This window comes from Glarea lozoyensis, assembly GCF_000409485.1.
Source record: "Glarea lozoyensis ATCC 20868 chromosome Unknown GLAREA8, whole genome shotgun sequence".
NCBI lineage: Eukaryota > Fungi > Ascomycota > Leotiomycetes > Helotiales > Helotiaceae > Glarea > Glarea lozoyensis.
Window position 1 is genome coordinate 230,955 of NW_007361003.1, and position 27,129 is coordinate 258,083.

At 46.7% G+C, this 27,129-nt stretch overlaps 10 protein-coding genes across 10 annotated transcripts; 6 read left to right on the forward strand and 4 right to left on the reverse strand.

Annotated features, from left to right (window-relative positions):
- Positions 1-871: 871 nt before the first annotated feature.
- Positions 872-1,444, forward strand: GLAREA_11451 (uncharacterized protein; the record flags this gene model as incomplete). Its single annotated transcript, XM_008089594.1, has 1 exon — positions 872-1,444. The coding sequence occupies one exon, from the start codon at positions 872-874 to the stop codon at positions 1,442-1,444; it is 573 nt and encodes a 190-aa protein (XP_008087785.1).
- Positions 1,445-1,473: 29 nt separating this feature from the next.
- On the forward strand, positions 1,474-1,844 carry GLAREA_11452 (uncharacterized protein; the record flags this gene model as incomplete). The annotated part of the gene is made up of 2 exons (XM_008089595.1): positions 1,474-1,688; positions 1,760-1,844. The coding sequence occupies 2 exons, from the start codon at positions 1,474-1,476 to the stop codon at positions 1,842-1,844; spliced, it is 300 nt and encodes a 99-aa protein (XP_008087786.1).
- A 1,167-nt stretch (positions 1,845-3,011) lies between these two features.
- GLAREA_11453 (ATPase of HSP90 chaperone/DNA topoisomerase II/histidine kinase) lies at positions 3,012-6,720 on the reverse strand (the record flags this gene model as incomplete). Its single annotated transcript, XM_008089596.1, has 6 exons — positions 3,012-3,095; positions 3,202-4,141; positions 4,208-4,463; positions 4,661-5,301; positions 5,449-5,911; positions 5,961-6,720. 6 exons carry the CDS (start codon positions 6,718-6,720, stop codon positions 3,012-3,014), a joined length of 3,144 nt encoding a protein of 1,047 aa, XP_008087787.1.
- A 1,335-nt stretch (positions 6,721-8,055) lies between these two features.
- Positions 8,056-10,313, reverse strand: GLAREA_11454 (ARM repeat-containing protein; the record flags this gene model as incomplete). The annotated part of the gene is made up of 5 exons (XM_008089597.1): positions 8,056-8,434; positions 8,483-8,781; positions 8,827-9,783; positions 9,840-10,220; positions 10,290-10,313. 5 exons carry the CDS (start codon positions 10,311-10,313, stop codon positions 8,056-8,058), a joined length of 2,040 nt encoding a protein of 679 aa, XP_008087788.1.
- Positions 10,314-10,473: 160 nt separating this feature from the next.
- Positions 10,474-13,616, forward strand: GLAREA_11455 (uncharacterized protein; the record flags this gene model as incomplete). The annotated part of the gene is made up of 6 exons (XM_008089598.1): positions 10,474-10,718; positions 11,235-11,581; positions 11,629-11,696; positions 11,758-12,079; positions 12,132-12,209; positions 12,259-13,616. 6 exons carry the CDS (start codon positions 10,474-10,476, stop codon positions 13,614-13,616), a joined length of 2,418 nt encoding a protein of 805 aa, XP_008087789.1.
- Positions 13,617-14,777: 1,161 nt separating this feature from the next.
- Positions 14,778-15,339, forward strand: GLAREA_11456 (uncharacterized protein; the record flags this gene model as incomplete). Its single annotated transcript, XM_008089599.1, has 2 exons — positions 14,778-15,071; positions 15,160-15,339. The coding sequence occupies 2 exons, from the start codon at positions 14,778-14,780 to the stop codon at positions 15,337-15,339; spliced, it is 474 nt and encodes a 157-aa protein (XP_008087790.1).
- A 965-nt stretch (positions 15,340-16,304) lies between these two features.
- On the forward strand, positions 16,305-18,155 carry GLAREA_11457 (uncharacterized protein; the record flags this gene model as incomplete). Its single annotated transcript, XM_008089600.1, has 1 exon — positions 16,305-18,155. The coding sequence occupies one exon, from the start codon at positions 16,305-16,307 to the stop codon at positions 18,153-18,155; it is 1,851 nt and encodes a 616-aa protein (XP_008087791.1).
- A 1,342-nt stretch (positions 18,156-19,497) lies between these two features.
- On the forward strand, positions 19,498-20,502 carry GLAREA_11458 (uncharacterized protein; the record flags this gene model as incomplete). Its single annotated transcript, XM_008089601.1, has 1 exon — positions 19,498-20,502. The coding sequence occupies one exon, from the start codon at positions 19,498-19,500 to the stop codon at positions 20,500-20,502; it is 1,005 nt and encodes a 334-aa protein (XP_008087792.1).
- A 1,096-nt stretch (positions 20,503-21,598) lies between these two features.
- GLAREA_11459 (FAD/NAD(P)-binding protein) lies at positions 21,599-23,092 on the reverse strand (the record flags this gene model as incomplete). Its single annotated transcript, XM_008089602.1, has 3 exons — positions 21,599-22,689; positions 22,786-22,986; positions 23,035-23,092. 3 exons carry the CDS (start codon positions 23,090-23,092, stop codon positions 21,599-21,601), a joined length of 1,350 nt encoding a protein of 449 aa, XP_008087793.1.
- A 980-nt stretch (positions 23,093-24,072) lies between these two features.
- Positions 24,073-27,007, reverse strand: GLAREA_11460 (uncharacterized protein; the record flags this gene model as incomplete). The annotated part of the gene is made up of 3 exons (XM_008089603.1): positions 24,073-25,753; positions 25,863-26,881; positions 26,936-27,007. 3 exons carry the CDS (start codon positions 27,005-27,007, stop codon positions 24,073-24,075), a joined length of 2,772 nt encoding a protein of 923 aa, XP_008087794.1.
- Positions 27,008-27,129: the final 122 nt, after the last annotated feature.

Sequence of the window (27,129 nt, forward strand, 5' to 3'; positions counted from 1 at the left end):
ACGTCCACATTTTACTCTCTCGAAACCTAAGAAATTTGCTTGAATCTAGACACACGTATCAAATGCATCTTAACATCGTATAATTAAATAGGGTTTTCATAGGTTCTTTTCTATGTGACTCATTTCAGTCTCAAAGATACCACTAAGTTACTTATGGATTCTCAAACCGCTCTACGGGAAAACCTACGAATTCTACACCGTCAATACTTGACTCCACAGACCTAACATGTTTCCTTACTCCCGCATTTACAAAAGTTTGTCCTCTCTTGCTATTCTGACTTATTTATCATAAATGCACTTCTCTCTTTGAAGCGAGTCACCGCGAAATGTTTTACATGAAAATTGAGGGCTGTACTGTCTTGAGATAACACAGGGCATTTGGTTTTATTGTCAGAGACATATATGACAATAAACTACTGGTTAGTTCTTCGAGCTAGAGAATAGCCGAATCAGAGCATAGAATTTTAACGTTCTACGAGTATACAAGCGCGACACAGGAGGATGAGCACGAAATCCGGTTTTCAAATAAGGCTGATTTATACGATTGATAGCTTTAACAATGTATACTTAATTTTATGTAGCAATTATTTATCCTTTTATCACGTGCTGCCAATGCTCTGTTGTAAACACTAATGGGCGGCACACGGGAAGTGGGGCAGCGGGAGGCCAGACCTAGCGATCTTCACAAGGATCAGTCTGGGGCTCGGGTTCACCGCCCAGCCATCTGCTTTCGAAAAACATCGACATCGAGTTGTGTTCCCTTCTTTCTTCTCCTTTCCCATCCGCACTCCTGGTTACTCTACCGGCAGGATAGTTGCATGAAGCATATGCACATCGATTGTTGATAGTTCAAAGCCAATTGACACTCACAATGGCATATCCAACTCCTCCCCCGACCAGCTCTCCCAAGGACGATCTGAAGCACGACTACACCACAGTCCACAACTTCAGAAACTATGAGACGACAGTCCAACATCGTCCAGCTCAGGAGACCTATTACCATGCCGTGTCTCTTCCTAATTCCCCAAGACAGGATCATATAGCATTATACCAGCCTCCCACACAAAATGCCCCAGAACAGAGACTATACCGCTCCAACACCGACTCTCCCAAACACTTCTACGGCCCTCCAAACCAACACACAACCGACCACATCTACGACGCCAGTCCCCTCCATCGACCAAACGATACCCGTCCTCCATTCAAACCAGCACCTACCTCCATCTCCCCACCCCTCTACTACGACGCCTCCGGCCGTCCCACCTCCTCCCACAAACGCCGCACCCCTCCCCCACGCCCCTCTACTTCTCACCGACGAACAAACCACCAAGTCCCTACTCCATCTCCCGCCCAAAACCCCGTCCTGGCTTCCTCGATCGCCTCAAAAACAAACTCACGCAATGGATCCGCAGTCTCATGCGCTGGACAAAGCGGAACCCCATAAAAGCCGGTCTGGCAACCTTCGTCCCCGTGATGCTAGGCGCGGGTGCCCTACGCGCATTCAGCGGGCTGCAAAAGGTGCTCGGGAAGCTGGAGAAGGGGATGGGTGGGGGAGTGCCGGGAGAGAAGAGGGTGAAAAAGGAGGCGAAGAAGGGGGAGTGGGGATGGGGGTTGGATCATTTTGTTGGGTTTGGGGGGACGAAGGGGGGGCCGCTGGATGGGATTATGAAGGTCTTGCAGATGTTTATGTGAGTCTGAACCCCCTCTCTCCTCTGAGCTGTGAGATTGTGTGTGAGGGGATAATTACTAACAAAAACAGGAATCACTATGCGAGACTCACGCCCAGTGCGGTTCCCCGAGCGGCGTGTATATTGCTCGAACTGTATTTTTTAGAGAAGCACTGATGAAGGCTATGAATTTATGAGCATGGAGCTGGAGGAGCTGTGATATATATGTTATGAGATACGAATAGGATATGATTTTATGGATTTACAACTTTGACCTACCCTACTGAGATCTGAACTTTCTTGGTTTTGGCACTCTTCTAACGCATTTTGCCTGTGTTCTCCCACCTCTACCTATCCAAGACAGAGTCCTTTCATTCGCCTAGCTGTCTTATCCAACCATCTTTAAAATCTCAAGACCTAAAGTTGTAAATCGGCACTAGCACATAACAAATGTACCAGCACAGTATCAACACATAATCTCTAAAAGGAAGGTTTCTCACGTCCTTCTCGCTCGACAATTTTAGCCGTTTTACGCTACGTGTTCAAGTTCAACATGTCCATTCTTCCAAACATAACATTACTGTCCTACCAAACAACACACTAATAACCTTCCCAGCACATCCATCCAATGTACTCTGTATTTCCAGCATAACTCAAAACTCAAAACTTAATGTAACAAACCTAAATGCACGTTTGCCGCGTAATCTGAAGATGCTTGAATTTTTTGTGTCTTAGTGACTACGTCTACGTATTTCTCGCGGTGGAGGTGTATTGGGGCGTACTGGTAGATTGATGAGTAACATCTCAGAGAACAGGGAATTTAAAACTCAAATGGGGAAATCCAAAACTTCAAGTTATTTAGTACTTTACATCACCCAGTCTAAACCATGCTAGCCAATCCTTCCCTCACACTTCAGCATCCTCAACATTTCCACTCTATGAATCTAAAATCACGTGTATTCGTTCTTCGGCTATCCATGCTATTACCCCTACGAGCTCTACTCACTTACTCTCTTTAGACATTCTTTGCTCACTTCCTGAATCGCACCTCTTACTTTTGCAAGAAGGCTCGCAATACTCCAATTATCAAGTTGATAACTTTTGACATTTTGGGGAGGTATCATTATCTGAATTACCCGGCTAAAATATCCTCGTCTAGCACCCATTTGTTTCGCTCATATATCGCTGCACTTGCCTATATACAAAAGCTATATCATACAACCAAACAACCACATACCCGCTCTAATTTTCCTGACACCTTTCAAACGCTTTAAACGCCTTTGATATGCTTCGAACCCCAATAACGCTGATTCGTCCGCAGAGACACAGTATATCAAATACCACTCAATCTCCACGATGTTTTCCGACTAACTTTTCAATCTGCCGCAGCATGTCTTGCATGCGGTATGGTTTCGTGGTTACATCATCCTAGATCAAAGTCAGCGTTGTTCGCTCAATTCGTTCTCACCGTCCTCTTCCCACCACATCCAAGTGAGGGGTAGAAGTCTAAGTAAATGCCACTGGCAAGACCTACCATGCCAGCCTCCAGATACGTCATAATCTGATCCTTCCTCGCATTAGCAGTAACGGCAATCACAGGAACATGTCCCTTAATCCTCCCATCACGTTGACTCTCCCGGAACCATTTCACGCAAGAAAGACCGTCCATTACCGGCATTTCGAGATCCATAAGCACGACATCGAGCTCATAACCTTTCCTTTGCCCACTTCCTCTACGCTCAGACACATTCCCGTTCGTCGTGCCATTTCCATTCCAATAATTCGTCTTCTGAATAAATTCAATAGCTTCGAGGCCGTGGTTCGCGACCGAGACGACATGGCCAGCTTTACGAAGCTGTTTCATGACCACTTTCTGGTTCACGAGATTATCCTCCACGACCAAGATATGGAAAGTCTGCCTCAGCGGCACGCGGAACGGAAGTGTCATGCCATCAATCCCAGCCTCCTCCTCACGTTTCGGCGCCGAGATCTCCACGCCACCGCACGCTTCCCTCAGCGCGTCCTCCCTGACCATCAGCTGTACGCCGTTACTCCTCCTTAGCACCTCGTCGTCCTCTGGCGGACTTAGGAGCCGTCGTCCCTTGACATAGAATTCAAACGTGGACCCCTTGCCCGATTCAGAGGAGACGCCTATCTCACCGCCTTGCATCTCAGTTAGCTGTCTAGAAATGAATAAACCGAGGCCGGAGCCGCCATATTGGACGTGTGTTTTGGGCGAGGCTTGTTGGAAGAGGGTGAAGAGGTTTTTCTTTTCGGAACAGCTGAGACCGCGGCCAGTGTCTGTGACGCTGATGGTGAGGTAGATGGCTTGGCCGTCACCCCATTCAGGTCTGGTAGTTTGGTCTTGGGAGGACGCGATTTTGCGAACGTATTCGATGCCCGAGGCATTGTTGTCGGAGGGCTTAGTGAGGGAGGCTAGCATGGTTATTTTGATGTGGCGGGTTTTCTCGTTTCTGCGGACTGTTAGTACAGAAAACTACGTTCGATTCTACGAAGTCAGCGTGTCTTGGTAGACTTACTTTGTAAATTTGATCGCGTTCGTGACAAGATTGATCAAAACTTGGAGTACTCGAGAGCTATCCATAAGTATCCAATCTACATTAAGATCTGAGAGCGATCGGTCCTCTATAAAATCAAGTCCAATCTCCGCTCGTTTGAGCTCAGCCTCAAACATTTTTAAAGCTGCCTTGATCACTTCAATCGGTCTTGTGGGCTCAGGAGAGACCATGAGCAGGTTCGAATCGAGCCTCGAAAGGGTTAAAATATCATCAATGACTAGAGTACTTGTTAGCTCTGTAATGAATGATGGTAAAGTAGCTGAACTGCAGGACAAAGCCAAGCTTTCCACCATGGAAGCGTCGAGCGCTGTTGTTTAGAATTGGGCAATTCCCGTAGAACTTTGCCTAAATCCTAGGATGCCGATATGAAGTATGATATGATGCTTTGAGATGGCTCTCACGCGGTAGACTTACTTCGTTTTTGGTGGAGTGCGCAATATATGATTGTATCCGCATTCTCCAAAGATTCGCTAAGTAAGTTTGCCTCGTGCTGAAATTCATTCGCGCTTCTAGTTAGGGAATTTAACCCTTTCTTTTCAATGACCACGCGGCACTCTCGAAGTGCGCCTGTGATCTCGTCAGCACATCCAATGAGCGCGGAAAGTGGATTCCTCATTTCATGCGATGTCATGTCGATGAACCTCTCTTGTTGCTTCTTCATCTCAATCGCCTGCTCCATTTTCTTAGTAAGTTGTATTTCGCTTAGCTTGAGATCCGTGATATCAGTAATGCAAGACATGATCGTCAGAATCTCGCCGTTCTCATCAAGATCCGGATAGAGAGCCACCAGGATGTAAATTATATCGAGTTCTTTGTTGCCTTCGGCGTCAAGTTTCGACGGAAGCTGTGGTCCTCGCCACATTTGTGTTTGTATATTTACGGGTTTTTTCTCCTGAACCATGAAACTCCATGCCTCAAGGACCGCCGGCACCTCTGAAGGCACTATCACATCTGACCATGCGTCCATTTCGTCTCCTTGCTGCAACTGGGTAATGTTGACCCACATTTCGTTTGCTGACAGTGACTTACCCTCCGGAGTAAGAATACCCAGGCCACTAGATAATAGAAAGTTAGCTAGTGCCCAACAGCCACATTTTGTCTCCCAAAATGTGTAAAACAAGGTAACCGCAGTTTCAACAGCAAATGATACTGATATTTGGAAGTATTGCTGTGAATCACGTTTGCCAAGGTGAGCGACTTACAGCGGTACTCTGGCAGCAAATTTTTCAAACCTGGTTTCACTCGCTGTAAGCTCCCGCGACAACCTTTCGCGATCAATCGCCGCTTGTCTAGCTGCATTTTGCCTGTTTTCGACTTCCTCTCGGAGGATTATCGAGGAAAGCTGAGGTTGGGTGACTTGGTGGATAAGATGATGGACAAATCTCTTATAGTCTTTATCGTAAGGTCGATGGGGGTTCAAAGCAATGCACAGGAACGCGAGGACACTGTTAGAGCCCTTTGGTATGATTGGGCATATGACCCCATGCGTAGCTTTTCCATAACCCCGCCACTCCAGTGGCTCATCTACTTCTGCGATTTCGACAACAACTGGAGCCATCGCATCCAATGCCTTTCGGAGATTTGCGCCCATTCCCACGGGATTAGTGTCATACAAACTCAGCGAATCCGGTGCTAAAGCGTGGCCTGCTCTGGCGCCAATACAGCCTAAGTCTTGGATTAACACAAGCTTTCAAATCATACTGGGCGCTCTTACCTTCAAGAGTGACTTCCAGAAAGTCTGAAGAGTTTGAAACACTTGGGAAAGACTGACGCCTCAAATCTCTTTTTGCTAACTGCGTAGAATAAAGTAGGACGAGTGGGAGATCTTTCTCGGCCGCTTCGATCGACAGGCCCTTTATTATCCGTTCCCAGAGCTCTTTTATAGACGAAGCTTCAGTAAGCACTCGAGCCAAGTTTTGTACAACGGTCATCCTGCGATCGCTGATAACCGTTTCGGTGACCTCCATGACAGTTCCATGTGTCCCAACCACCCAGCCTTCCTCGCCGATAATAGGCGTGAGCTTGAAACTGTGATATGTTTCTTCAAGAAAACTCCATCGATCAAGCAACAAAAAATAGTCGCCCTCGACTATAGCTTGAAAATCGTCTCTCTGCTTCTGGAGTAGGGCTCGAAGTGGTTCCCATACTTCTGGTGATGAGATTGCGGGGCTTTGTCCGAAAAGCCTTAAATGCTTATTGCCAATGACTTCCTTGTATGGTTCATTATATAACGCTGTGGCTTCATCACCCCAGTATAAGATCGCAGGAGAAGCGTCTTGCACGACCAGCATGACCATTTGCTTCAGTTGCGCGGGCCATTGTGAGATGGGACCGACGGGTGACTTTTCCCAATCTGTGTCTAAAATGAATCTTTGAAAGGGCGTTATGGAGTCCAGATCCGGATTGTTGATCCAGTCAAACACTTTGCGCTTGCGTGTGGTATATGAATCTCCCATCATCCGGATTTTGAACATAAGAAGATGACTGCTGTTGTCTCGATCCAGATCTCATACATGAAGCTGAGGCCTGAATCTCATCCTTCTGGGCACGATGATGACTGTTTCTATTTGAGGTGCGAGATTCGAGATGTCTCTTGCTATCTCTCCTCGGGCGACGGCGTTCGACTAGTGCAAAAAAAAAAACAGGGATGGTGCTCAATGAATTTATCCCACTGTACTCGACAAAATGAAATCTTTCTGTCCGAGATAAGAATAAGGAAATCTGGAATAAGAGCTGGCGATGCTGGTTGTTTAAGATTCGGTCTCATTGACAAGAGGTGTACCTTGAAGGTACGATAGCCGCGGAGGGGCTAAAAATTCACGTGTTTAGGTGGCGAATAGTGCAAGTGATTACCTGAGTTGCGAGCTAAGTTTTCCGGCCAGACAGAGATCTAGATTCGGCTGTCTGGCCTTAGTGCAACCAGCATTTTCTGTCACTCTCGTTGGTCCGGCTAACCCGTAGTGCGATGATACGATATATCTTCGGCCGTGTGTTGTGATAATAATTATAATTAGCGATCAATAATGAATAGGTATCATGTCGAGAAATCCACAGTTCGTATCACCTTGTGCACATCGTCTATAAGGCGAGGTCTGCAATACTAGAACGAAGCAGAGTCACACCAGTCAAAAAGCACACAATTAGAGCCAGAACATCAGTCATTGATCATCACAGTCTTTCTCTAGGACCCAAAAAGCACTCATCGTACCAAGTATTTGAACGCCAATATGTGTACCTTTTGTAGCCCTCCCATATTTACTTCAAAAAATAAGAATCGGAAGAACAGGCGCAGAAGTGGAAAAGCGATGGTGTCTAATAAGTGTGATAAAGAGTCATCCTCGCAACGCTTGCGGTATTTATGCTTGTTCGTCATACATAAACAAAACTTCCCTCGTCAGGGAGAGATTGCCCTCTATACCTCCTCAACCGTTCCCATGATGTGAGATTATCGGACCTCGGGAGCTAATTCAAGAAAGCTGGCTTGCATACTCGTCCGTCATTGTGTGTGTGAGCTGATGGTCAGGCATCATATCCTCAGAATCCAGTAAAGGTGCTGGCGATGATGGGGCAACATGTTCAAGAGAATCTGGGGCGGTTCGCGTTCCGTTCGTGCTAGTACTCGAGCCGATGTTCTGAGATTTGATCTGTCAATCACCATCACAACCAGAATACGCAGCCCGCAATCGCATGGAGGAACAAAGTGCGTTGAATGAAAGGGAAGGGATAATGCGCGAGCCAACACTTCTATCCCAAACAATAAACTCCACAAAGTTGGCGCCTAGAACGCAGAACGACATATATCAAAAGAATCATCGCTGGCTTCTGGAGGAGCCTACCGAATTTTGTCGATCGTGAGTTGGTCTTCGATCTCTTCTATCCGCGTCTTGAAGCTTTAGCGAATCTAATCTCTTTTGGTTATCCTCCGTTATTGGATCGACTTCATCAATCCTCAACGGGGCAGAGACCTTGTTCCGAGATGGTGATGAGATGGCCCCAGGACGGACAACACCGTTAGTATTTGATCGATTCGCTTGATCTACAAGGGCCTTCCATTTGTTTTCCCTTGCCTGCTCTCGTGCCTCGGCGTTATTTTGATGCTCGGTGTAGTCGTGGGAACAATCGTCGAAGAGCTGAGGATTAATTTCCATGAATAATTTCATGGCGTTATAAACCATACCATGGATTGTTCTGCAGCCGGGTTAGCAAAAAACTCACATCCACAGTTGGCTATATTACCTATTCCAATGACCCTTCGAGTTTTCGTAGAGTGGAGCAAACATGATCGGCAAGATGATCTCGACATTGTCGCTGACCAGGTTGCAAAAGTATTCATTGTTCCAGAAATAAAGGGCTCGCTCTGCAACTTGGAAATGCGGGCTGGCAACAGATTTGGCGAGTTGGTGAAACAGGGGTTCCTGAACCTTGGCAAACTCGGCTGGATCCATGACCTCAAAGATGTCTTCAACTTCGTTGAGAAACATGACTTCTTTGGTGCTGTTTACCTTGGGCCAGTATCGAAGCAGACCAAGTACAACCTGTAAACGTTAGTCATGTCATATGCACAGAACTATTTCGCTTACCTCTTCCGTCAAGGCGGCATCCTTTTCTAAGAACTGGACGATACAGTACGCAAGCTGGGGATGGTACATGCTCAAGCTCTTGACCTTGTGGAGCGGAATAAGGACTCGCGTCAAGAAGAGTTTATGCTCTTCCTTCAGGGGTAGTGCAAAGCCATTGATGATAGAGCCAAGGATCTCTAGCAGCTCAGCAATACCATTAAACCTCTCTGTTTCGTAAATAAACTGGAAAAAGACATTGTTGATCGATCTCCGGATGTACGAACGCAGGTTCAAAAATTTACCATAAATTCGGTGAAGGGTCGTTTTCAGGAAATCACGTTCTCGGGGGTCCTCTGAATCGAACAATTCTAAAAGCTGGAGAACAAAGCTGTGGTCGATATATGCCTTAGCAATGTTGGTATTGAAGTCCTGACTCTCGATGAATCTAAGGAAGAACTCGTAAACGACTTGTATATGTGGCCAAGCGACTTCAAGTACTGGCTCGTCCTCTTCCGGGTCGAATGCTTCGCCTTGCGGATTCATGGGTGGGGGAATGGGTCGAAACAGGTTCTTGCTGAACATCTCGACTACTCTTGGATACATAGACTCCGTAATGACTTGTCTGTTGTTTGCAACATAATCCAATAGTTCATGTAATGCCAATCTCTTAATTTCCTTCGATTTCATGTCACCACTAGCATCATTGAAATCGAAAATGACGTTACACTGGTCGATCTTTTGCATGAACAACTCCTGGCGCCTGTTTGGGGGGACTTCGTGGAAGCCAGGAAGCTTTTCAAGTTCGCGCTGGGGTGAGATATCGAATCTCGACGAGTGCTGCCTCTTGGGAGTCCTGAGCCCTTCTGGCACATCTTTTGGTGTGGTCGATAATCCATGGAACATCAGTGACTTTTGTCCAGCTTTTGGCGGCGCAAGGTCTTGAGGCATTGTCTCGGCCGCTCCGGGGGGTGGAATATGCTTTTATGGACGTCAGTTGATAGCCACATTTGTAGTGTAACTACGAAACAACTTACAGGTGTGCTAGGGCTGATGACAACACTAGGAGGGCCATGCCTATTTGGCGTTCCTGGCCCGGAAGAGTTTGCAGGGCTGACATTCATCGTGGAATTGAACCGATCTGGAGCGGACAGTGTACTGTGGCTGGGGTTTAGCGATCCGATTGAACCAGATTGAGGCTGCGGTGCGGGGCTCGAAGCGCCTCCATCGTTTGGGGGAAGAGGTTTGTTTCGAGGATCGCTCAGTGTTGTGGTTGAAGAAGATGGCGTCGCAACGGGCGACTGACCCGCGTCTCTCGAAGAACTGGATTGTGATGGGGACGATGTGCCGTCCTTGGAATCTTTGTTTTTTGACTTTGAAGACTTTGAGGGGTCTTTAGCGCGCGAGAGCTGTTCATGCTAAGAGTAAGCAGACCGTTAATATGGAGGGCTCAACTCTGGCAATGAAACATTTTCGGACCGACTCACCACTTTTTGCCTGAAGCGATTCATCTTAGAGATCTCCTCCAAGTTCCACGCCGCGTAAAATTGTTATAACAACGTTGGGCGAGCTGATGCGATCGAGGTGCGCAATGACACAGAAGTGTGGAATTATCTCGGTTGTGTTGGGTCCAGCAAAGCAGACGAGTCGCGTAAAGTGATCAGTTACCAGATGGTGAATCTCGACGATAAAGCTTTCGGGTTACTCGCTGTGACGAATGGACAGTTTCCCGGCGTACAGTATGCCCTTTCCTACACTCAAAGCGCTCAACTCAGCTTCCTACTTTGTCCACCACGGCAGGCTGGCTATCAGGCTGCGAGGATCCGGGAATCGGAAGCGTGTCGGGATAGGGACACAGGAGGGTCTCTGGCCGCCGTAGATGAAGTATGCGAGATTGGAAAATATTCGCAACTAAGGTGAGGTTGTTCGTGGGGGTTCGTTTCAACGGGCTCGACCTCGATATCCTATGATGTTGTTAGCGCACAATTCTGCCATATGAAAACGCCGGCGCCTTGGGTCGGATGAGAACACATACAGCTGAGGCCAATGAAGCGGGCGTTGATATCCAAGCTCGTCGTCCTGAATTTAACACTTCAAGAGTCTCAATCTTTATGGACTGATGTCGGCGGTGAATAAGGGTCCTTGTGGTTCACTCCGCATGCGAGGGAGGTGGCAGGTGCACGTCAACACGCTCGTCGCACCGCGTCTTCAAGAGCACACGCTACGGATGTGGATGGCGGAGATTGGCGACGATAGAGGGAAGATCAATGGGTGACGATGCGAGTGTTTGGTGTTGTCGAGTTTGGATCACATCACAGCTCTCGTTCTCTGGACGCTCGATAGTCTCGGTGGTGGTTTGTCCCCTCCACGCCAAATGGCGCTAAGAAAGTGGCTGCCTCAGACCTCAAATCTCAAACCTCCATGAATTAAAGCTCCGGCTCCCTCATTCCCATGTCATTACGAAGACAATTTTCTTGCAACAAAGCTCTGGGGAGGATATTCTTATATCTTCTCATCTTTGCTGCCTACTCTTTAGACCCAGAAGTTTGCCGGGATTCCTTGGTCAACTTCCATTCACCGTCGAGAGGAAGCTACAACTCGAGCTGGCCGGCCAATCATTGCGGCTTGCCATCCAGCATGGCCGCCCAAAATCATGCTCCGGCTCCAACATATAAGGTTGGCCAAAGAGATATAAACGCGGTGGAGCACCCAATGGTAGTGAAGAACTTCAACAAGGCACTCGCAACTTTTGGGTCGGACAATCCTTTTGACAGGGCAAGTATTTCTATTTATTTCACCCAGCGGCATGTCCTTAATAGGGCTGAGTATGTTTTGAGATGGAGAGATCTCGTGATCCGCCTCGTATTGAATATGATCAATTGACACGGGATCGGGTTAGATGCTGGCAAAAGAGCGTACGGCACCTTGTGTCAAAACCAACTAATTCTGGGGCAGATTGTAAAGGCGGATGAGCCTCAAAAGGGTATACCTCTATACTTGAGACCAAGCGACCCCTTGTGCGCTCCCATTACCTCTCATAATGCTGCGACGAACAATCTTCTCATCAAAGTCACAGTACCTAAAAGGACTGGCCGAAAGCGAAAGCGTGGATCTCAGGATGTCTTTCTAGATGCCGGCCCAGCTTTAAATCAGAACGGGACTCTAACCGGGGCTGCACGGATCCATCCGATCGAGTTGCTACAAATGCTCAAGGATAACTCGGAAAGTTACTCTGTCGACGTAGTCGGAAAGATACACCATACACAGAGATTTCGAGGTATACTCGCCTACCTCTCCGCTTATTTTCAACCTGACGTTGTATCATTCAGACCCTGCCGACTTCCAACAGTCTACAAAACACACTGACTTCTTTCCTCGGTTAAGAGATACTGTATTAACAGGCCATGGTATTTTCTGTTCATCCGAGGTTGTCACCCAGTATGCTAACAGTCCCAGTGGAAAAAATTAGAGAGTTCCAGCTTGACCCCTCGAGGGGTCCGAAACGGAAAGATGAAATCATGCCTCCGCCTTTCTTCACAAATCAATCTTTGCCGCTTATTTGGAATTGGCAACCTGATCCACCTGAAGATACCGGACTCCAGCAGGTTCCTTCTCGCTCGAAGGCAAATGCAGCTCCACGGAGGAGAAATTACAATCCTACCCTCAACTCTATTCACCCCGATGCAGATTGTCCAATGGAGCTTCCTGACGATGTCTCGAATAAGTACGCAAAAGCGTTACAGCCGATGATGTCGCTGTTACAAGAAGTCTTCAACGAACGTCCAATCTGGGCAAGAGAAGCATTGGCGTTGAGAGTCTCGCAATCCCCCCATATGGCAACACTGAAAAAGGCCCTTCAATACGTTTCGTATCGATTTACTGCTGGTCCTTGGCGAGACTGCTTAATTAAGCGTGGTGTCGATCCTAGGCGAGACCCAGTATATCGAGCCTACCAGACCATCTACTTCAGGGTTCATAACGAGGAGAAGGCGGAAAAGAAATGGTACCAGCCGTCGCGATACACAGGCTCTCAAAATCATGCTATAAGTCCTATCCAGACGTTTGATGGCAAATCATTCACGCCAGGCAACAGGACTTGGCAGGTCTGCGATATTTCAGATCCACTACTTGAACGCCTTATCAAGACTGCACCGGTTCGACAATCCTGCGACAACGCGTGCGATGGTTGGTTCACAAATGGTGCTTTGGCCAAAATCAGGTCTATCATGAGGACAAAACTCGACGTGATTCAATTAGGAAAAGAGGTTACTGATGAGGAGTTTGCTGTCACTCTCGAATTTCCAGATGCTGTCGCTGGAAAACGAGACCACCGGGACATAGTTGTTCCATTACCTGACGTTTATCCGAGCAACGAAGAGATCACCAAAATGAGTCAAAAAGGCATCCATCTCATACGGACCGGTGCAAGAAAAGCGACTTTGGGCAAAGGCCCCTTGCGATCCAGAAATCGCACTGCACTTCGACACGCTATCACTACGTACGAAGATACCGACGAAGACGACCCAATGGAATACCCGAGATTTTCACGCTTTACATCAGGCGAGGATGAAAACAATGGCGATCCGATTCAAGGAACTGGCATTCCAGCAACCTCTTTTGGCGAAGCATACATCGGGCAAACCCAGCAGGATGATGACGGTAGCGAGAATAAACTGTTGTATGGCGAAAACGAACAGATGATGCCAGGTTCCTTCGATGGTGCTGAAGACGCTCCGTCGGATTCTGAGCGGAGCGAGCTTGGGTCTGATGAATATGGAGATTCTGAGCTTGATACGCCTAGTAGAACTTACTAAAGAACATGTGGACGGAAATTATAAACCAAAAACTTGGCAAATCTTAAACGATCAATTCTTATTGCGCTTTTTCATGTACGAACACTTATATCTGGCCAAGATCGACTAGTAGTAGATTTCACGGCTATACACTTTCAGGTTTGCGATCTCTGCTCGCTAGTTGTGTGCATCTATACTGCAGCCATCTTGTAGTCTACGGCTCGTCAAATTCAAGGCTTGATCTTGCACCACAAAATTTCGCACACGGCACGGTACGTTAGCAATTGCAGAATTTATACCCCGGTTGTTATATCTCATTCTGTAGCGTGCGCATTGGACAAAGCCCCAAGCTTCAAGCTACCCTTCAACGGTAACGCTAGGATAATTAAAGCGTCTACTAAGGGCCGCTAACGCAGAGCCAATATTAACGGCTTGTTCACCCGCTGCTTGAAGTATCCTTTCTAACCCCAAAAACTCTAGTTTGAACCTTCTATCATATGCTCATAAGTAAAGCGTTTTGTTAGGTATGGTGCCCATTGGGCGGGAAGTAAGTGTCAGTCAGCCGAGGATGCACTCCATAATATCTTACCCTCGAACTCTCAAGTATCGACTCGCACCACTTATCGCAACTTTGTTGGGAGCCTAATCCTCATTCATGACAATACTGACAGTTTTCATGTAATGTAATTTCGGTAGCGCTGTGTTGGGTGGCCGTGCCGCAACGTACGTACTTTACACTCTCTTTCAGGACATATCTCTTAGCAGGGATCAACACGTGTATTCATTGAGAGGTCGCTTCCATTGGGGCGATCGTACATATACTAGCTGGGAGCCCCATAAACGATGGATCGATGCGAAAGTCAGCCGAAGTTTATTCCTCATTCATCTTCTTCCCCGGCAGACTTCGTCAAGAACAAGCATGTTCTGCATTTATGTCAGATATTCTCAAAATGCGTCTAGACTCTAGACACGGACGATACAATGTACCTACCTATTTAAGCTTATATCTTTGGCCTCGGTGGCACTGTACGCTTGGCTAACCTTTAACACCCCTGTATCTTTACCTATATAAACCTCCGCCGATCTCGTTCAACTTCCACTCAACCACAGAGCTTCTCATCTCTTACTCTCACGCGCTCATCTTCTTTCTCTCCATTTCCCAACATAATTTAAATCTACACCATGCATCTCTCCCTCCCCTCCATCCTCCTCCTCTTCCCACTCCTCTCCCTCGCCGCTCCCCTCCCCTCAACCCTCATCATATCCGTCCTAGACGCCTCTACCGGCGCGCTCCTCGGCACCCTCAACGGCCACGGAAACTTCTCCTCCCCGGGCCCTTCATACCCATACCGCTCTTTCCCCGTTGCGACTGGGAGCGACGTCTCGAGACTGCAGAGTTATGGTGCCCCTGGATGTACTGCTGCGAGTGGTGTGCTGAACTGCGATGCTGGACAGAGCGAAGGGGGTCGGTTTATTGTAAGTTACATCAGTTCGTGTTTCGATGGTTAGATGGTTGGATAGGGATGGGAGGGTTTGAGGAAGGGTGATGGCTGATATCACATAGAGTATCGATGGTAAAGTCGCGCTCGAAGGAACAGATGGCGTTTGGTCTGTTGATGCGAGGGATGATGCTGCGGGCGGTGTTGATCGATTTGGGCTGAAGGTTGGGATTCCGGTTTTCGTAGGCGATCGAGGGGGAGTGGGTATTCCGGTTGTGTTGAGTTCGAGAAAGGCTAGTGGATAGGTTGGTTCTTGTGTTTGCCTATCTGGGGAGCTTCTAGGGTAGGGACGTGGATGAATTGAAATTTACAGATTGTGATTTTTGAGTGAGATTGCATTTTTGCTTGTGCCAAAGTCGGCATTGTGGCAAAGACGTTTGTCTGAAAATTATGGGGAGCTGGATCGCCAATTTTTGTTGTCTCTGTATCTTACAGATGAGACCATTTTTGCATCCTCCACGAGCTTCGTATATAGACTTCCAAAGGACATCGCGCCCATTCTCTTCGACTCAACTATATATCAGCACGCACTAAATTTTGATAGCGGCTTGAGTCGTCTCTCATAGGCCAATCCGTCATTAAACTCCCTGGGTCTCTTTGAACCCATCCGAAGCATGACTTTTCTTTTATCTGGGTAAGACTGGATGGCGAAAGACTTCAAGGTAAGGGTGGCTCGCGGAGGACAAAATAAGTGTCAGTCACCTGTCCAATAATCTTGGACTAAATAATTCGACTCCGAATAGAGGTTACGAACTCTTACTTACTCAAGATAATCGACGAAACATATCATAAGGTTCTAAGTCAATCCACTAAACAACGATATTTCGTTAAATTGATCGAAGAAATATCGTCTGTGAAAATCAAATTAAATCTTTTAATTATCCCATTGTGCAAGGGCCGTTGAGCAAGACCTCATGATAATCAAATGCCCGGTGATCTTTTGATCTTTACTCGGTCAATACTTTGGAGGGCTTTGGAATATTGTGGTCGAGAAGCAGTCACGTTTAAACATGTGATGATTCCTGAAGCTCGGACCACCCCGGTCATGGTGTATTGATTTCAGCTGAACGAAGCACTTTAGCACAACAAGATGAACGATCTGCTCACAATCACTAAACATATGGCAGATCCAACTTTCCACAAAAGGAGATTGGCTAAGACCGTCTAAAACTCACAATCTGGTGTCTAGGCTGGGCCGCTAAAGTCAATCATGAAGCAGCCTCATATGCGAACACGGCGACTTCGTCACTTCAGATATATCCCCCCGAGATATGCCGGAATGGAACCTTATACATACAAACCGCTGAGTGCTGGCGAGATTCGACTCTTAAAAGTCGACAAAATTGAACCCGATATCGAAATCACTATCGAAGAGGTCAATCTTGATGCAAACCCATCTTATATCACATTATCTTATTGCTGGGAAGGCCAGAAACCAAGCAAAACCATTATCGTCAACGAATCACGATTACTGGTCACCAAAAATGTGCACGAGATCTTACACACCATGTACACACTTAATCACGGGGACTATTTCTGGATCGATGCTGTTTGCATTGATCAGGAGAATGTATTGGAAAAGACTGTTCAAATTCCGATGATGACGGAGATATACTCGCGTTGCATGAAGGGTGTTGCTTGGGTTGGTCCTCAAGATCCGTCCATAACAAAAGCTGTTGTCTATATGCCTGAATTGGTTTCTAAAATGCGTGGTTATCCTACTACACCAGCGCTGTCTATTATATCTGAGCTATTCGTATCGGAGTTCGAAGTCAACCCGGATTTCTTGGGGTTTGGGAATCTTCTTAAGAGGCCTTGGTTTCGGAGGATCTGGGTCGTGCAAGAATTTGTTTTACCTTGCAAGGTCGAACTTTTGTGCGGATTGGACTTCGTCGACCCCGACTTACTACATTTTATACTTGACAATGACTTTTTCTTCAGCAGGCTAGTTAGCCATGAAATCCTACATTATGGACAAAAGATTGGTGACTGGGCGGGTACCACAATCACCACTGGGATTCGCGGATATATAAAAATGTGTCAACTTAGAGCCTCAAAAATTGACATTGGCGCATCTTGGACAGGATTCAATTTCATGGAAGTCCTCGGTATGCTTTCCGACTTATCAGCATTAGATGGGCACGACAAAGTCTATGGAGTGCTTGGTATACTGGAGCGCTACTGGCGAGACAACCTGGTCGCAGATTATAGTATAGAGGTTGGAAAGCTCTATACATCAGCTTTCGCATTACACTTACGAAAAGAAGGGCGCCCCTCATTTCTTAACTTTGTATGTCCGGCAAAAACTCTAGTAGGCCTTCCATCGTGGTGCACAAACCTGCTGACTCCTTGCGACCCGGATTCGTTAATGTTCCCGAGAGGCACCGGTGGGCCTTATAGCTCACCAGATCCAGATTATAGGGCCGGCATTGTCAAAGATGGAGTATTATCTTATCCAAGGCCGTCTGTATCAGATTCAAGTTGCAATACCGAGAATTCAATTCTTAACATTTCTGGGTTTATCCTAGACTGTGTTGCACAGGTCGTTCTACCAGGGCCTCTCCTTGACAAAGATGAAAACTCCTCTTTCGAGTGGATGTCCGAATGCATGCGTCTGTCGCAGCGGAAGGGACTATCTCCACTTGATGTCAAGCGTACACATGAGAGAACTATATCTGCTGGCAGATATTATAAGGACCACAAATGGAGTCCCATTTCGGATCTTTACGGATTATATCACAGTCATGTTCGTTACGGGCCAGGTACTAATGCTGCACTGATGGAAAGGACTGCACGTCGTATCTTGCGTCAGATGCCCGTACGAGGTCGAACGTATTTCTCTACCGAAGGGGGAAGTGTTGGCCTTGGATCCTCTCTGGTTCGACCTGGAGACAATATTTGTATTTTCTACAATGAGCCTACACCTTACATTATCCGCGCATTGAGTGCAGGTTCGGACCACTACTCGTTCATCGGCGAGGCTTATGTGGATGGAGTAATGCATGGTGAAGCTCTAGAATCGGAAAAGGCACAAAATTGCAGAAACTTTGCATTGGTGTGATTATTTGGTAAACAGTAGAGGTCTATGTGTACTAGTGTGTTACTTCCGATAGTGTGGCTAATTGTTAATAGCTAAGAAGCTCTTCACATGTCAGAAGCCGCACCCTTGAGAAGGTCTCTATCGAGTTGACCCCAAGCTCGTATCAGAACAATTCTAATTAAAAGGTCCGTTCCACAGGGTTCATCTAAGTAAGATCCGACATAGTCATTGGACCAATTACCACAGGTCATTGCCGACTTGAACTTACCGGATCAGTAGTCCATCTAATTCAGAACTTCATCTCTTCCGAGCTTTTAGCTTAGAAAGGAAAGCTCAATAGGAAACCCTATGCTCCTCGTTTTTTACAAGAAGTTCGAATGTTCCAAAATATGAAGGACTGACGAATTGACGAATTGATTAAGTGGATAGTATCCAATAGTCTTGAAACTTGGAAGGCCACGGTTTCGGCACCACATCTCTCAAGCAACACATTCGGTCAAGTTTTATCGATACAATTCAAGTAGCTTTCGTAGGAGCCAGATTTTCTGAATATCCTCCCTCTTTTACGAGTCTTTCGGTTAGTCAACGTATCCGAAGTCACCCAAATTAGTAAGCTGACATGTCTAGTCACAAGTAACCCATGATCCGAAAAGCTTCTCCCTTACCCCGACGGGCCCAAAAAGCTTATCATCGGGATCAGCATGTAAGAAAAGCTTATTTCTTACTCTATCAAAGCTGTTTCGGCTTCCTCTATGGATTTGGGACGATGATTTGTTCGAATCGACATGTCGAGTCATTTGGCTTCCTCCTCAGCGTTGATAACTCGGAGGTCTTTCTATTGCAGAACTCAAGTTAGATCTGATGGATTCGTTGCTATAAAAGTATCTTAGCTCGACAATGCCGTTTGCAAATCGAATTCAGCGACCCGAAGTGTTCTGCCTGTTCTATTTTAGACTTTTCGGTTATCCTCACTCGCTTACCCGCGTCTTCAATTTACACGATTATTTCTACCCAGATGACGGCATCTTTGTCGTATCTCATACCTTGCGATTACTCCTTTCAAATCATAGGGTTTGGAAAGTAGGCGGGCTTGTTCGGTGTTTAGTCAGACTCTTACGCATTCGGGTTCATTTCGTGTCTCTCAAAGCAGCTCAGCCCTACCAGTCAACACTCCATGACCAAGCTACATACCCGCAAGCTAAACTCCAGCCTCCTAGATGGCTATATAAGATCAATGCCAAGCTGTTTAAAAAGCTTCTTTCAACAACCAAGTCAATACTTCCATACACATACACACTCAATCAACCCTCTCAGCCAATAATTATTCCGCTTAGTTTCCAATTTACAGCTTAAATCAGTCATCATGGGCAAAGGAAAGCCAGCCGCACCAAAAGCCGCTAAACCCAGCGGAACTGGTGCAAAAGCTAGTTCTGGGAAAGCTGCACCTGATAAGGGAGCTGCCAAAGGAGCCACTAAAGGGGCTGATAAGGGCAAAGGTGATGCGGCTAAGGGTTCTAAAGACTCTAAGGGTGCGAAAAGCACGCCGAAAGCTCCGAAAGGGGGGGATGATGAAGATGCTAAGGGCTCTGATGCTGAGAAATCTGATGCTGAGGACGATGAGGATGATAAGGGCTCTGATGCCGGGAAGTCTGACGCTGAGGATGATGAGGATGCTAAGGGCTCTGATGCTGAGAAGTCTGATGCTGAAGATCAGGAAGATGATAAAGAGGATGACGAGGAGGATGCGGGTGGTGACGATGCAGAGGAAGATGGAGATGATAAAGATGGAGGGGACGAAGATGACGAAGAGGGCGGGGCTGGCGAGGAGGAAGATGGCGAAGACGCAGAAGATGATGCGGGGGATGACCAGGATGGCGATGATAAAGACGATGATGAGCAAGAGGATGGTGAGGATGAGGATGGGAAGGATGATGAAGCGGGTGGAAGCGACGCCGACGACAAAAATGACGAAGATGCAGACGGCGATCAAAAAGACGACGACGACGCCGACGCAAACGCGTCCGACTCAGACTCAGCCAAGCCCAAGAAAGGCGCCTCCACCTCAACCAATGACAAGAAATCCAGCAAAGGACAAAAAGGAAAATCCACCCCAAGTAAACCTTCCGCTCCTCCTTCTGAAGCAGAACAATCTGACGATGGTGACGCACAGAAAGCAAGTAGTCCCACCGCCACTCAAGCTCCTCCTACTCCTACCCAAGCTCCGGCGAAGCCTTTGGATGGCGCACAGAAAGCTGGGCAGATCGTTGGGGACGTGGGGAAAATTGGGCAGGCTGTGGGAGGGCCTGTGTTAGGGAGCGTGATTGGAGCTGGAGCGGATGCCGTGCAGGATGTGCTGAACTTGTTTTGAGTGTGTGAAGTGTTTTTGTCTTTGATTTGGTTTTGTTTGAGATTTGATTTTTGGGTTGATTTTGGGTTGATGTGTGGAGAGTTGAAGGGGTCGCCGCGTGTGATTTGCATTTTAGTTTGCGTTATAGAACGTGTTTTAGAGAGCTTTTAGTCTGGTATTAGTTTGTTTTGTCATCAATTCTCATATTGCTCGCCTCGTCATTATTCCGAGTCCATTAAGGCTGAGTTATAATGGTTAAGTTTCATTATTACTTCTACATCCCCAAACAGACCAACTTTCCATCGAAGCAATATCTTCTGGCTTGAAGTTTTCATATTATACCCCCAGTGTCTGACACAACTGTCTGTGTAGCGTAAAACCGCAACTGAGAGTTCATTAACACAATAACATTTTAGCACACAGTTTTCTCCAAGGGCAATATCCTAAGCCGAAGGCTACCTCTGTGATTTCAGATCTTCGATGTATAGTTGTGGTGTTAAGTTATCTACCAATGAACGTTCTAGGTTCGCAGCTAAATATGTCAGGCACTGGATTATATCTACTCGATTATGGGTATTCCAGAATATACAAAGATCACCCGTAGGAGATTTCAATCCCTTACCTTTCAATAAAAGATAAAGAATCCAGTCTGAATGCATCGTCAACAAATTTTGACAGATGTTCTTATACTACAATATTATGATCGGTATATTTGGATGTCGAAGTATGTAAAGAAGACGATTTATTTTCCAAAAAAAAGGAAAGAAAGGAGTATCGGGTTCAAATTTGATTTACCACGACTGTTATGATAGTAGTGCCGTTTATAATCCTGTGAAATCCTTTTTGGCAAGGTACTGTAGAATACGAGCCCAGACTAACAAAGTGAACTGGTCAACATTCTATAGAAAGCGAGTCAACAAACTTCAGGAGCGATTTGATCCCGGATGCCTCATCAAATACACTACTTGGCCCTTATGAGACCAAGTATTTTCCAGTCAGTGATTTATCAGCCTCCGTCACTTTCTCACAGACGATCTTTGGATGTAGACACCAGCAGGTTCCTTTGCAAATCAGAAAAAATCAATTCCCTATCCCAAATTCCCACACGCCGGACACTTTACAGCTTTGCAAAAATCCCCTCAAACCCCTCCCTCGCAACCTCCATACAATCATGTCCATAAATCAGTTTCTGCACATCAGCATCCGCCCACTTATCCGGTACCGCACCACCCTCCTTCTTCTCATACTTGAGCGCCGCGAACTTGCGATCGCGCTCCTCCTTCGCCTTGCCCTGTCCAAGATGTAAATCACGTCCATTCTCCGCCGCCAGCTCAACGAGCGTCTCCGCGCGCTCCTTCCGAACTTTCTCATACACGCGGAGCGATTTATTGATATCTTCCGCGTTAGACGATGGACAGAGATCTAGGACTTCGGCTAGGACAGCCGCGTCTTCGATTGCTTGTGCGGCGCCCTGTGCGAGGTGGGGGAGGGTCGGGTGGCAGGAGTCGCCGACGAGGGCGACGGAGCCGTGGATCCAGGTTGGGAGGGGGGCGTGGACGCGGAGTTTCCATTCGCAGACTTCGCCTTCGGGGACGAGGTCGAGCATGCGTTGGATTTTGGGACAGAAATCGGAGAAGGTATCCATCATGGCTTTCTTGCTGCCTTTCGTGGTATAAGTGGCGGAGGGTGCGGCAGCGAAGTTCTTGTCTGGTTGGGCGGTAGAGATGTTGTAGATGGTTTTGGATGAGACGGGGTAGGCTATTATGTGACGCTTTTCACCAATCCAGCGGGTAACTATTTCGTTGTCGATTAGAGCGAGGAGCTCGGGGTCGTGTTCCATTTCGGAGCGTTTGAGCATGATGCGGTAGGCTGCTTGTTGGGTATCTACTATGGTGGCGTCTGCGTTGATTTCTTTGAGAAGCGCGGATCGTACATTAGACTTAATACCGTCAGCGGCGAGAAGGACGTCTGCTGTGAGAGTTTGGGGCTCTCCATTCCGAGGTTTTATGACAAATGTTGGTTTTGGGGAGAATGATGTTACGGTTTCGACGGAGGTTGAGAAATGGAATTTTATGGAGGACTCCTTTTTGCAGCCTTCGTAAAGGGAGCCAGCTAGTGATGATCTGTGTCCTACCATATGCGGATATTGGTATGTTGGCTTGACATATCTCAGATCCACGTGAGCGAGTTCTTTATCTTCAGCGCCCACTATATAAGTTAGCTTGCGTAAGTAAATCACTTCCATCATGCATCTCATTATGTAATTTGAGATGCATAACACCAGACTCATGACAGGCAACTTACGTCTTATACTTGTCTCGCGGCATTCTACGGCTTCCCTCGCAATATCTTCCCACACACCTAAGCGATCTAGTACTCTGGCCATGTTGGGTGCCAACTGAATACCAGCCCCAACGAAACCAAGATTTGAAGCAGTCTCATAAACATCAATAGAAGTAAAGCCTTTCTTGGCTAAAGCAAGTGCCGCAGCCAGTCCACCCATTCCTTCCAGATGTTAGCTTAGGTCCATTTTGTCACATAAGATAAACTCACCTGCTCCAGCAATAACAATCTTCGCTGACTTTTCCATTCTGCTTGTTCGGACCGCCATGTTTGCGTTTCCAGACCAGGTTGTAAGAATTGGTAAAGTGTATGGCACTTTCTAACTTTAATACAAGTCTGCTTTACCCCTCAATTAGCCACTAGACTGTTGGTCAAATCTATATTATGATCGGAGTCTAGGAAATTTTGAAAGAGCAGTATTGAGAAAATGTAAGGAGGTCCAACCTTATTAAATACTACTACTTTACAGACGGAAAACGTGTGACATCCAAAATTCGTAAACCCCGCTGCACATGATCTGTCCAAGCTAACGATTTAGAACGCGTACGTCTAATTCGGCAATTTAAGGATTTGGTCGCGGTAAGGCTAGGCCTGACTGTCAACTCCGTATCCGCAGTCACGTGGATAGTTGCAGCTAATTTAGATGCTTTTGCAATTTCATTGCGTATGAATCTTTATCCGTGAGTTTCTTGGAGTTCGGAGCGGCGATTTTTTTGGTTGCCGTGGATCCGGATAATCAAGTACACCAGCCGCAGCTGACGATTTTGATCAGAAAGCAGGAACTTTTGATACAATTCTGTCGTGTTTCGTGGGAATTCTATAATGATAAACAAAAAGTTGCATACCATGCTCGTTGCTTTAAGTGTGTCAATTATTAGACAGCGTGGGGCTGGACTGACTCCTTCAATCCGGGAGATATCGTGACTGAGCTGAGAAAGAGCAGAATGTCTCGGCCCCACACAAGACGACGGATGTGGGGAATAATGACTTTGATTCTCGAGTAGTGGGGTAAACATGGGGAAGTTGATCCTCATGATGGAGTTAGGTGTCGCGGATGCTGTGAAGCCCTTTCGTAAGTTGTTAAGACCCTAATTTTGACTGTCACACCGGCGTCATATTAATGGCCAGTTATCCTTCGGACATTTGTCCATTGTTCGTCCATTAGACTTGGAAGGACATCTATAAGGCGTTGGCAACTTTAAGACATACTTTGATGCGAGTCCACAGTAGCATTTTGTTTTAATATGCTCAACGAAAGCTTCCCGGAAACTCAGTGGTGGTACCAAGTCCAGCTTCGAGCATCTCTCCTAGGGTATCCCAACTCCTAGCTTCGTCTCCTCCTCCAGCTCTGGCCACCCCTCTCAACCCACTGGCAACGAATCTAACTAGTCTGTCAAAATCGACTTTCATTGACCGCAATTGCTCCACGTATTCGACCTCTGTCGCTTTTGAAGGGCTTGAAAGAATGCTAAAATCAAGATCAACCTTTTCTTCATCTTCGTCGGAGCTATCATTCGCAAATCTCGGGCTCTTCGAAAGTCTCGTACTTGATTTGAAATCCTGCTTTGCTTTCCTGGGAGTATGTAAGCCGAGGCTTGCCATTGAAAGATCCATCCTGTTCGCCTGCTCTTCTCGCTGGCCTTTATTTGTGCTTGCGTTCACGGTTTCCGCATCTTCCAGCTTGATTGCCAAGTCTAGGATTTTGAGAATTGTTTTGTGAATCAACGCCAGCTTGCTTCCTAGCAGGGCCTTGTCCAAAATCGATTTCATGAAGGCGGAATGGACTTTAATCATTGTATCGATGTCAACGGCTTCTTTCAATGCTGTACGCATAGCGGAAGAACCAGGTTCAACAACTAGACACGATAGATAATAGTACAAAGTTTGAATAAACCATAAGAGACGTGTTCTAAGCGAATAAAATAGCAAACGTTCATCAGAGCTGCTACTGGTTGTAAGTGTGTCGGAGACTAAACGACGGCGTGTGATGATATGAGAGCTTCTACGAATCTGAAAGAGAAAGGTGAAGATCCGTTGATAGCCGACCAATGATTCCTTATTCAGTATTATCTGAACTGGCCAAGAAAGATGGTACTTGATCTCGATAATTGAGAGCACTTTCACCTTCGTCCTATACTTGGCAATGTCTTGGTTCTTCCGGCTAAGTGCTAATACACTTGTTCGAAGGCGATCAGGATTGACCGATGGCAGGGTGCCAAAGGAGTCGTGTAGTAATTCTGTCAGATTGAATCGATCATTCCAAGAAGAATCGAGCTTGTCCAGTTTGTCGAAGATCGGATATGTAAACGCTGCTCCATTGGTGCCGTCGGACATGAAATAGACGTAAGAGAGCGCTTCTAACGATGCGGAGAGGCCACAGGAATCAAACAGGATTCTTCTCAGTGTTGTAGAAGCATGATGATGCTTACTCTGTATCCATGCATCGAATGCCTCCGCGAACAGTTCCGTGAAAGGTGCGAGCTGCACATTCTGTGGATTGCAGACGCTTTCAAAATCTAGAAGTGGTTCGTCGGATTCTGAATGGTTACGTGGGCTGAATTTCTTTAGTTGTTTCAAAACCACAACACTTTTACCTGTAGTAAATATTTTGTTCACTGACGCTCGAAGGAAGGTCGGGGCGTGAAGTTTGCCGTCTTGGGTATGTCGAAGCTTGAACTGTGATTGCCAAATTGTAGCTGGGTCGACCTCTCCTGTGGTCCGAGATACAAAGAACACTTTATCTCCTGGTGTGACGTCTCCATCTTCCATCCAGGCACGAATCGGCCTAAGGAAGACTTGGAAGCAGTCGAAGAATAAGGTGCCTATGAATTTGTACAATTCTTCATCTCCGGCTAGTTGGGAGGTACAAGTATACTTATAGAGAATTTCTAGATATCGAAAGGCGTGTGAATACCGCTCCTCACCTAATCTGAACGACAAACTAAATTAGCAGCCATTCTCACCATCCAAAATGATACTGTCCAAAAGCATGGACTACGTCTCCAGGTAGAAGCCATCTGGATCTAGACTTTGCTTACTTATTTATAATGTCAACCAGCTTCAACAGTGGTCTACTCGTGGAGTAGACCTCCGTCTGGATTTGCACAAGGCTTACCACGACGTCATTTGCGAGCTCAACATAACGTGTTTGAATGTCAGACAGACAATTATCAAAAGAAGCAATTCTCTTGCTGACCGCATCCTGGAATACCTGAAGGAGAGGTATGGATTGGGGTTGAGCTACCCATAACCTAAGAGATCGAATAGCCGAGCCTTGTTCTGCGAAAGCACTGATCTGCTGGTAGAAAGCGTCTGGAGAAGCATGTTTCAACACGTAACTCTTGGAGGGAAGAATTTGAGCCGACTGATTACTTGGCGTCTCGAACAAGGAGGTAGGGTAACCTGAAAGCATAAAGAGAACTTCTCGAATAGCTTGAAGTTCCGTAATCGGCTTTTTCACGGTATCCAACTTGACTCCGCCCACACTAGGGTCTTTCAGCCAGAATTGAGCGTCTTTGAGTGCCAGGAGAGTGTCATTATTCGAAACATCAATCACGTAATCATCAGGCTGTCGTCCAACATCTTCGATGCTGGATTGTATGGTAACCTCGGTAGCTTCCGATCGCTCGGAGAGACCATCATCGAATTCTTCATCCTCAGAGCTTTCGGCGCCGAAATCGACATTCCTCCACACACTTTTCTCTCGAAGTAAAGGGTCCTCTGCAACAAGATCTTTCCACCGTAGTAGAGGCTCAACATAGGGCTCGGGCTCTTTCAAAAAGTCCAAATCCTCGAGTTTAGAGTTTTGCAACGGCCTATCAGATAACTCCAGGAGAAGATGCAAGATTTCTGGCGTCCATTTTGACTGCAGTTTCATAACCTTATCCACCCTCTCCTTCAGAGCGTCCGCCAGCGGATCTTCATTGTAAACTCTAAACTTCTCCTCCAGTCCCTCGAGCTGGCTTGCGACATCGAATTGATTCGTTCGTGCATAGTTGTTGTATCTGAATGCGCGAAGAGCTGACTCTTTTTGCGCATTGGATTTGGCTGCTTCCGTCTATTACAACCGGTAAGTTAACAAACGCCTGTGGGAAAGGGGATGGAAACCCACCTTTGAAGACTTGGAAGTCAGCGAAGTGAGAAGTTCATCTGTCAACCCTCCGAGTTTGGCAAGATGCGCCATCGAGAGAGTCGTATATCATTTTGGTATGACCAATTTGAGGGGAACATAATTTTGGTGATACTGATACGCGCTGGGGAGACGCGATTATTGATTGTGGCCTGAGGCAGATTTACAATCGGAAG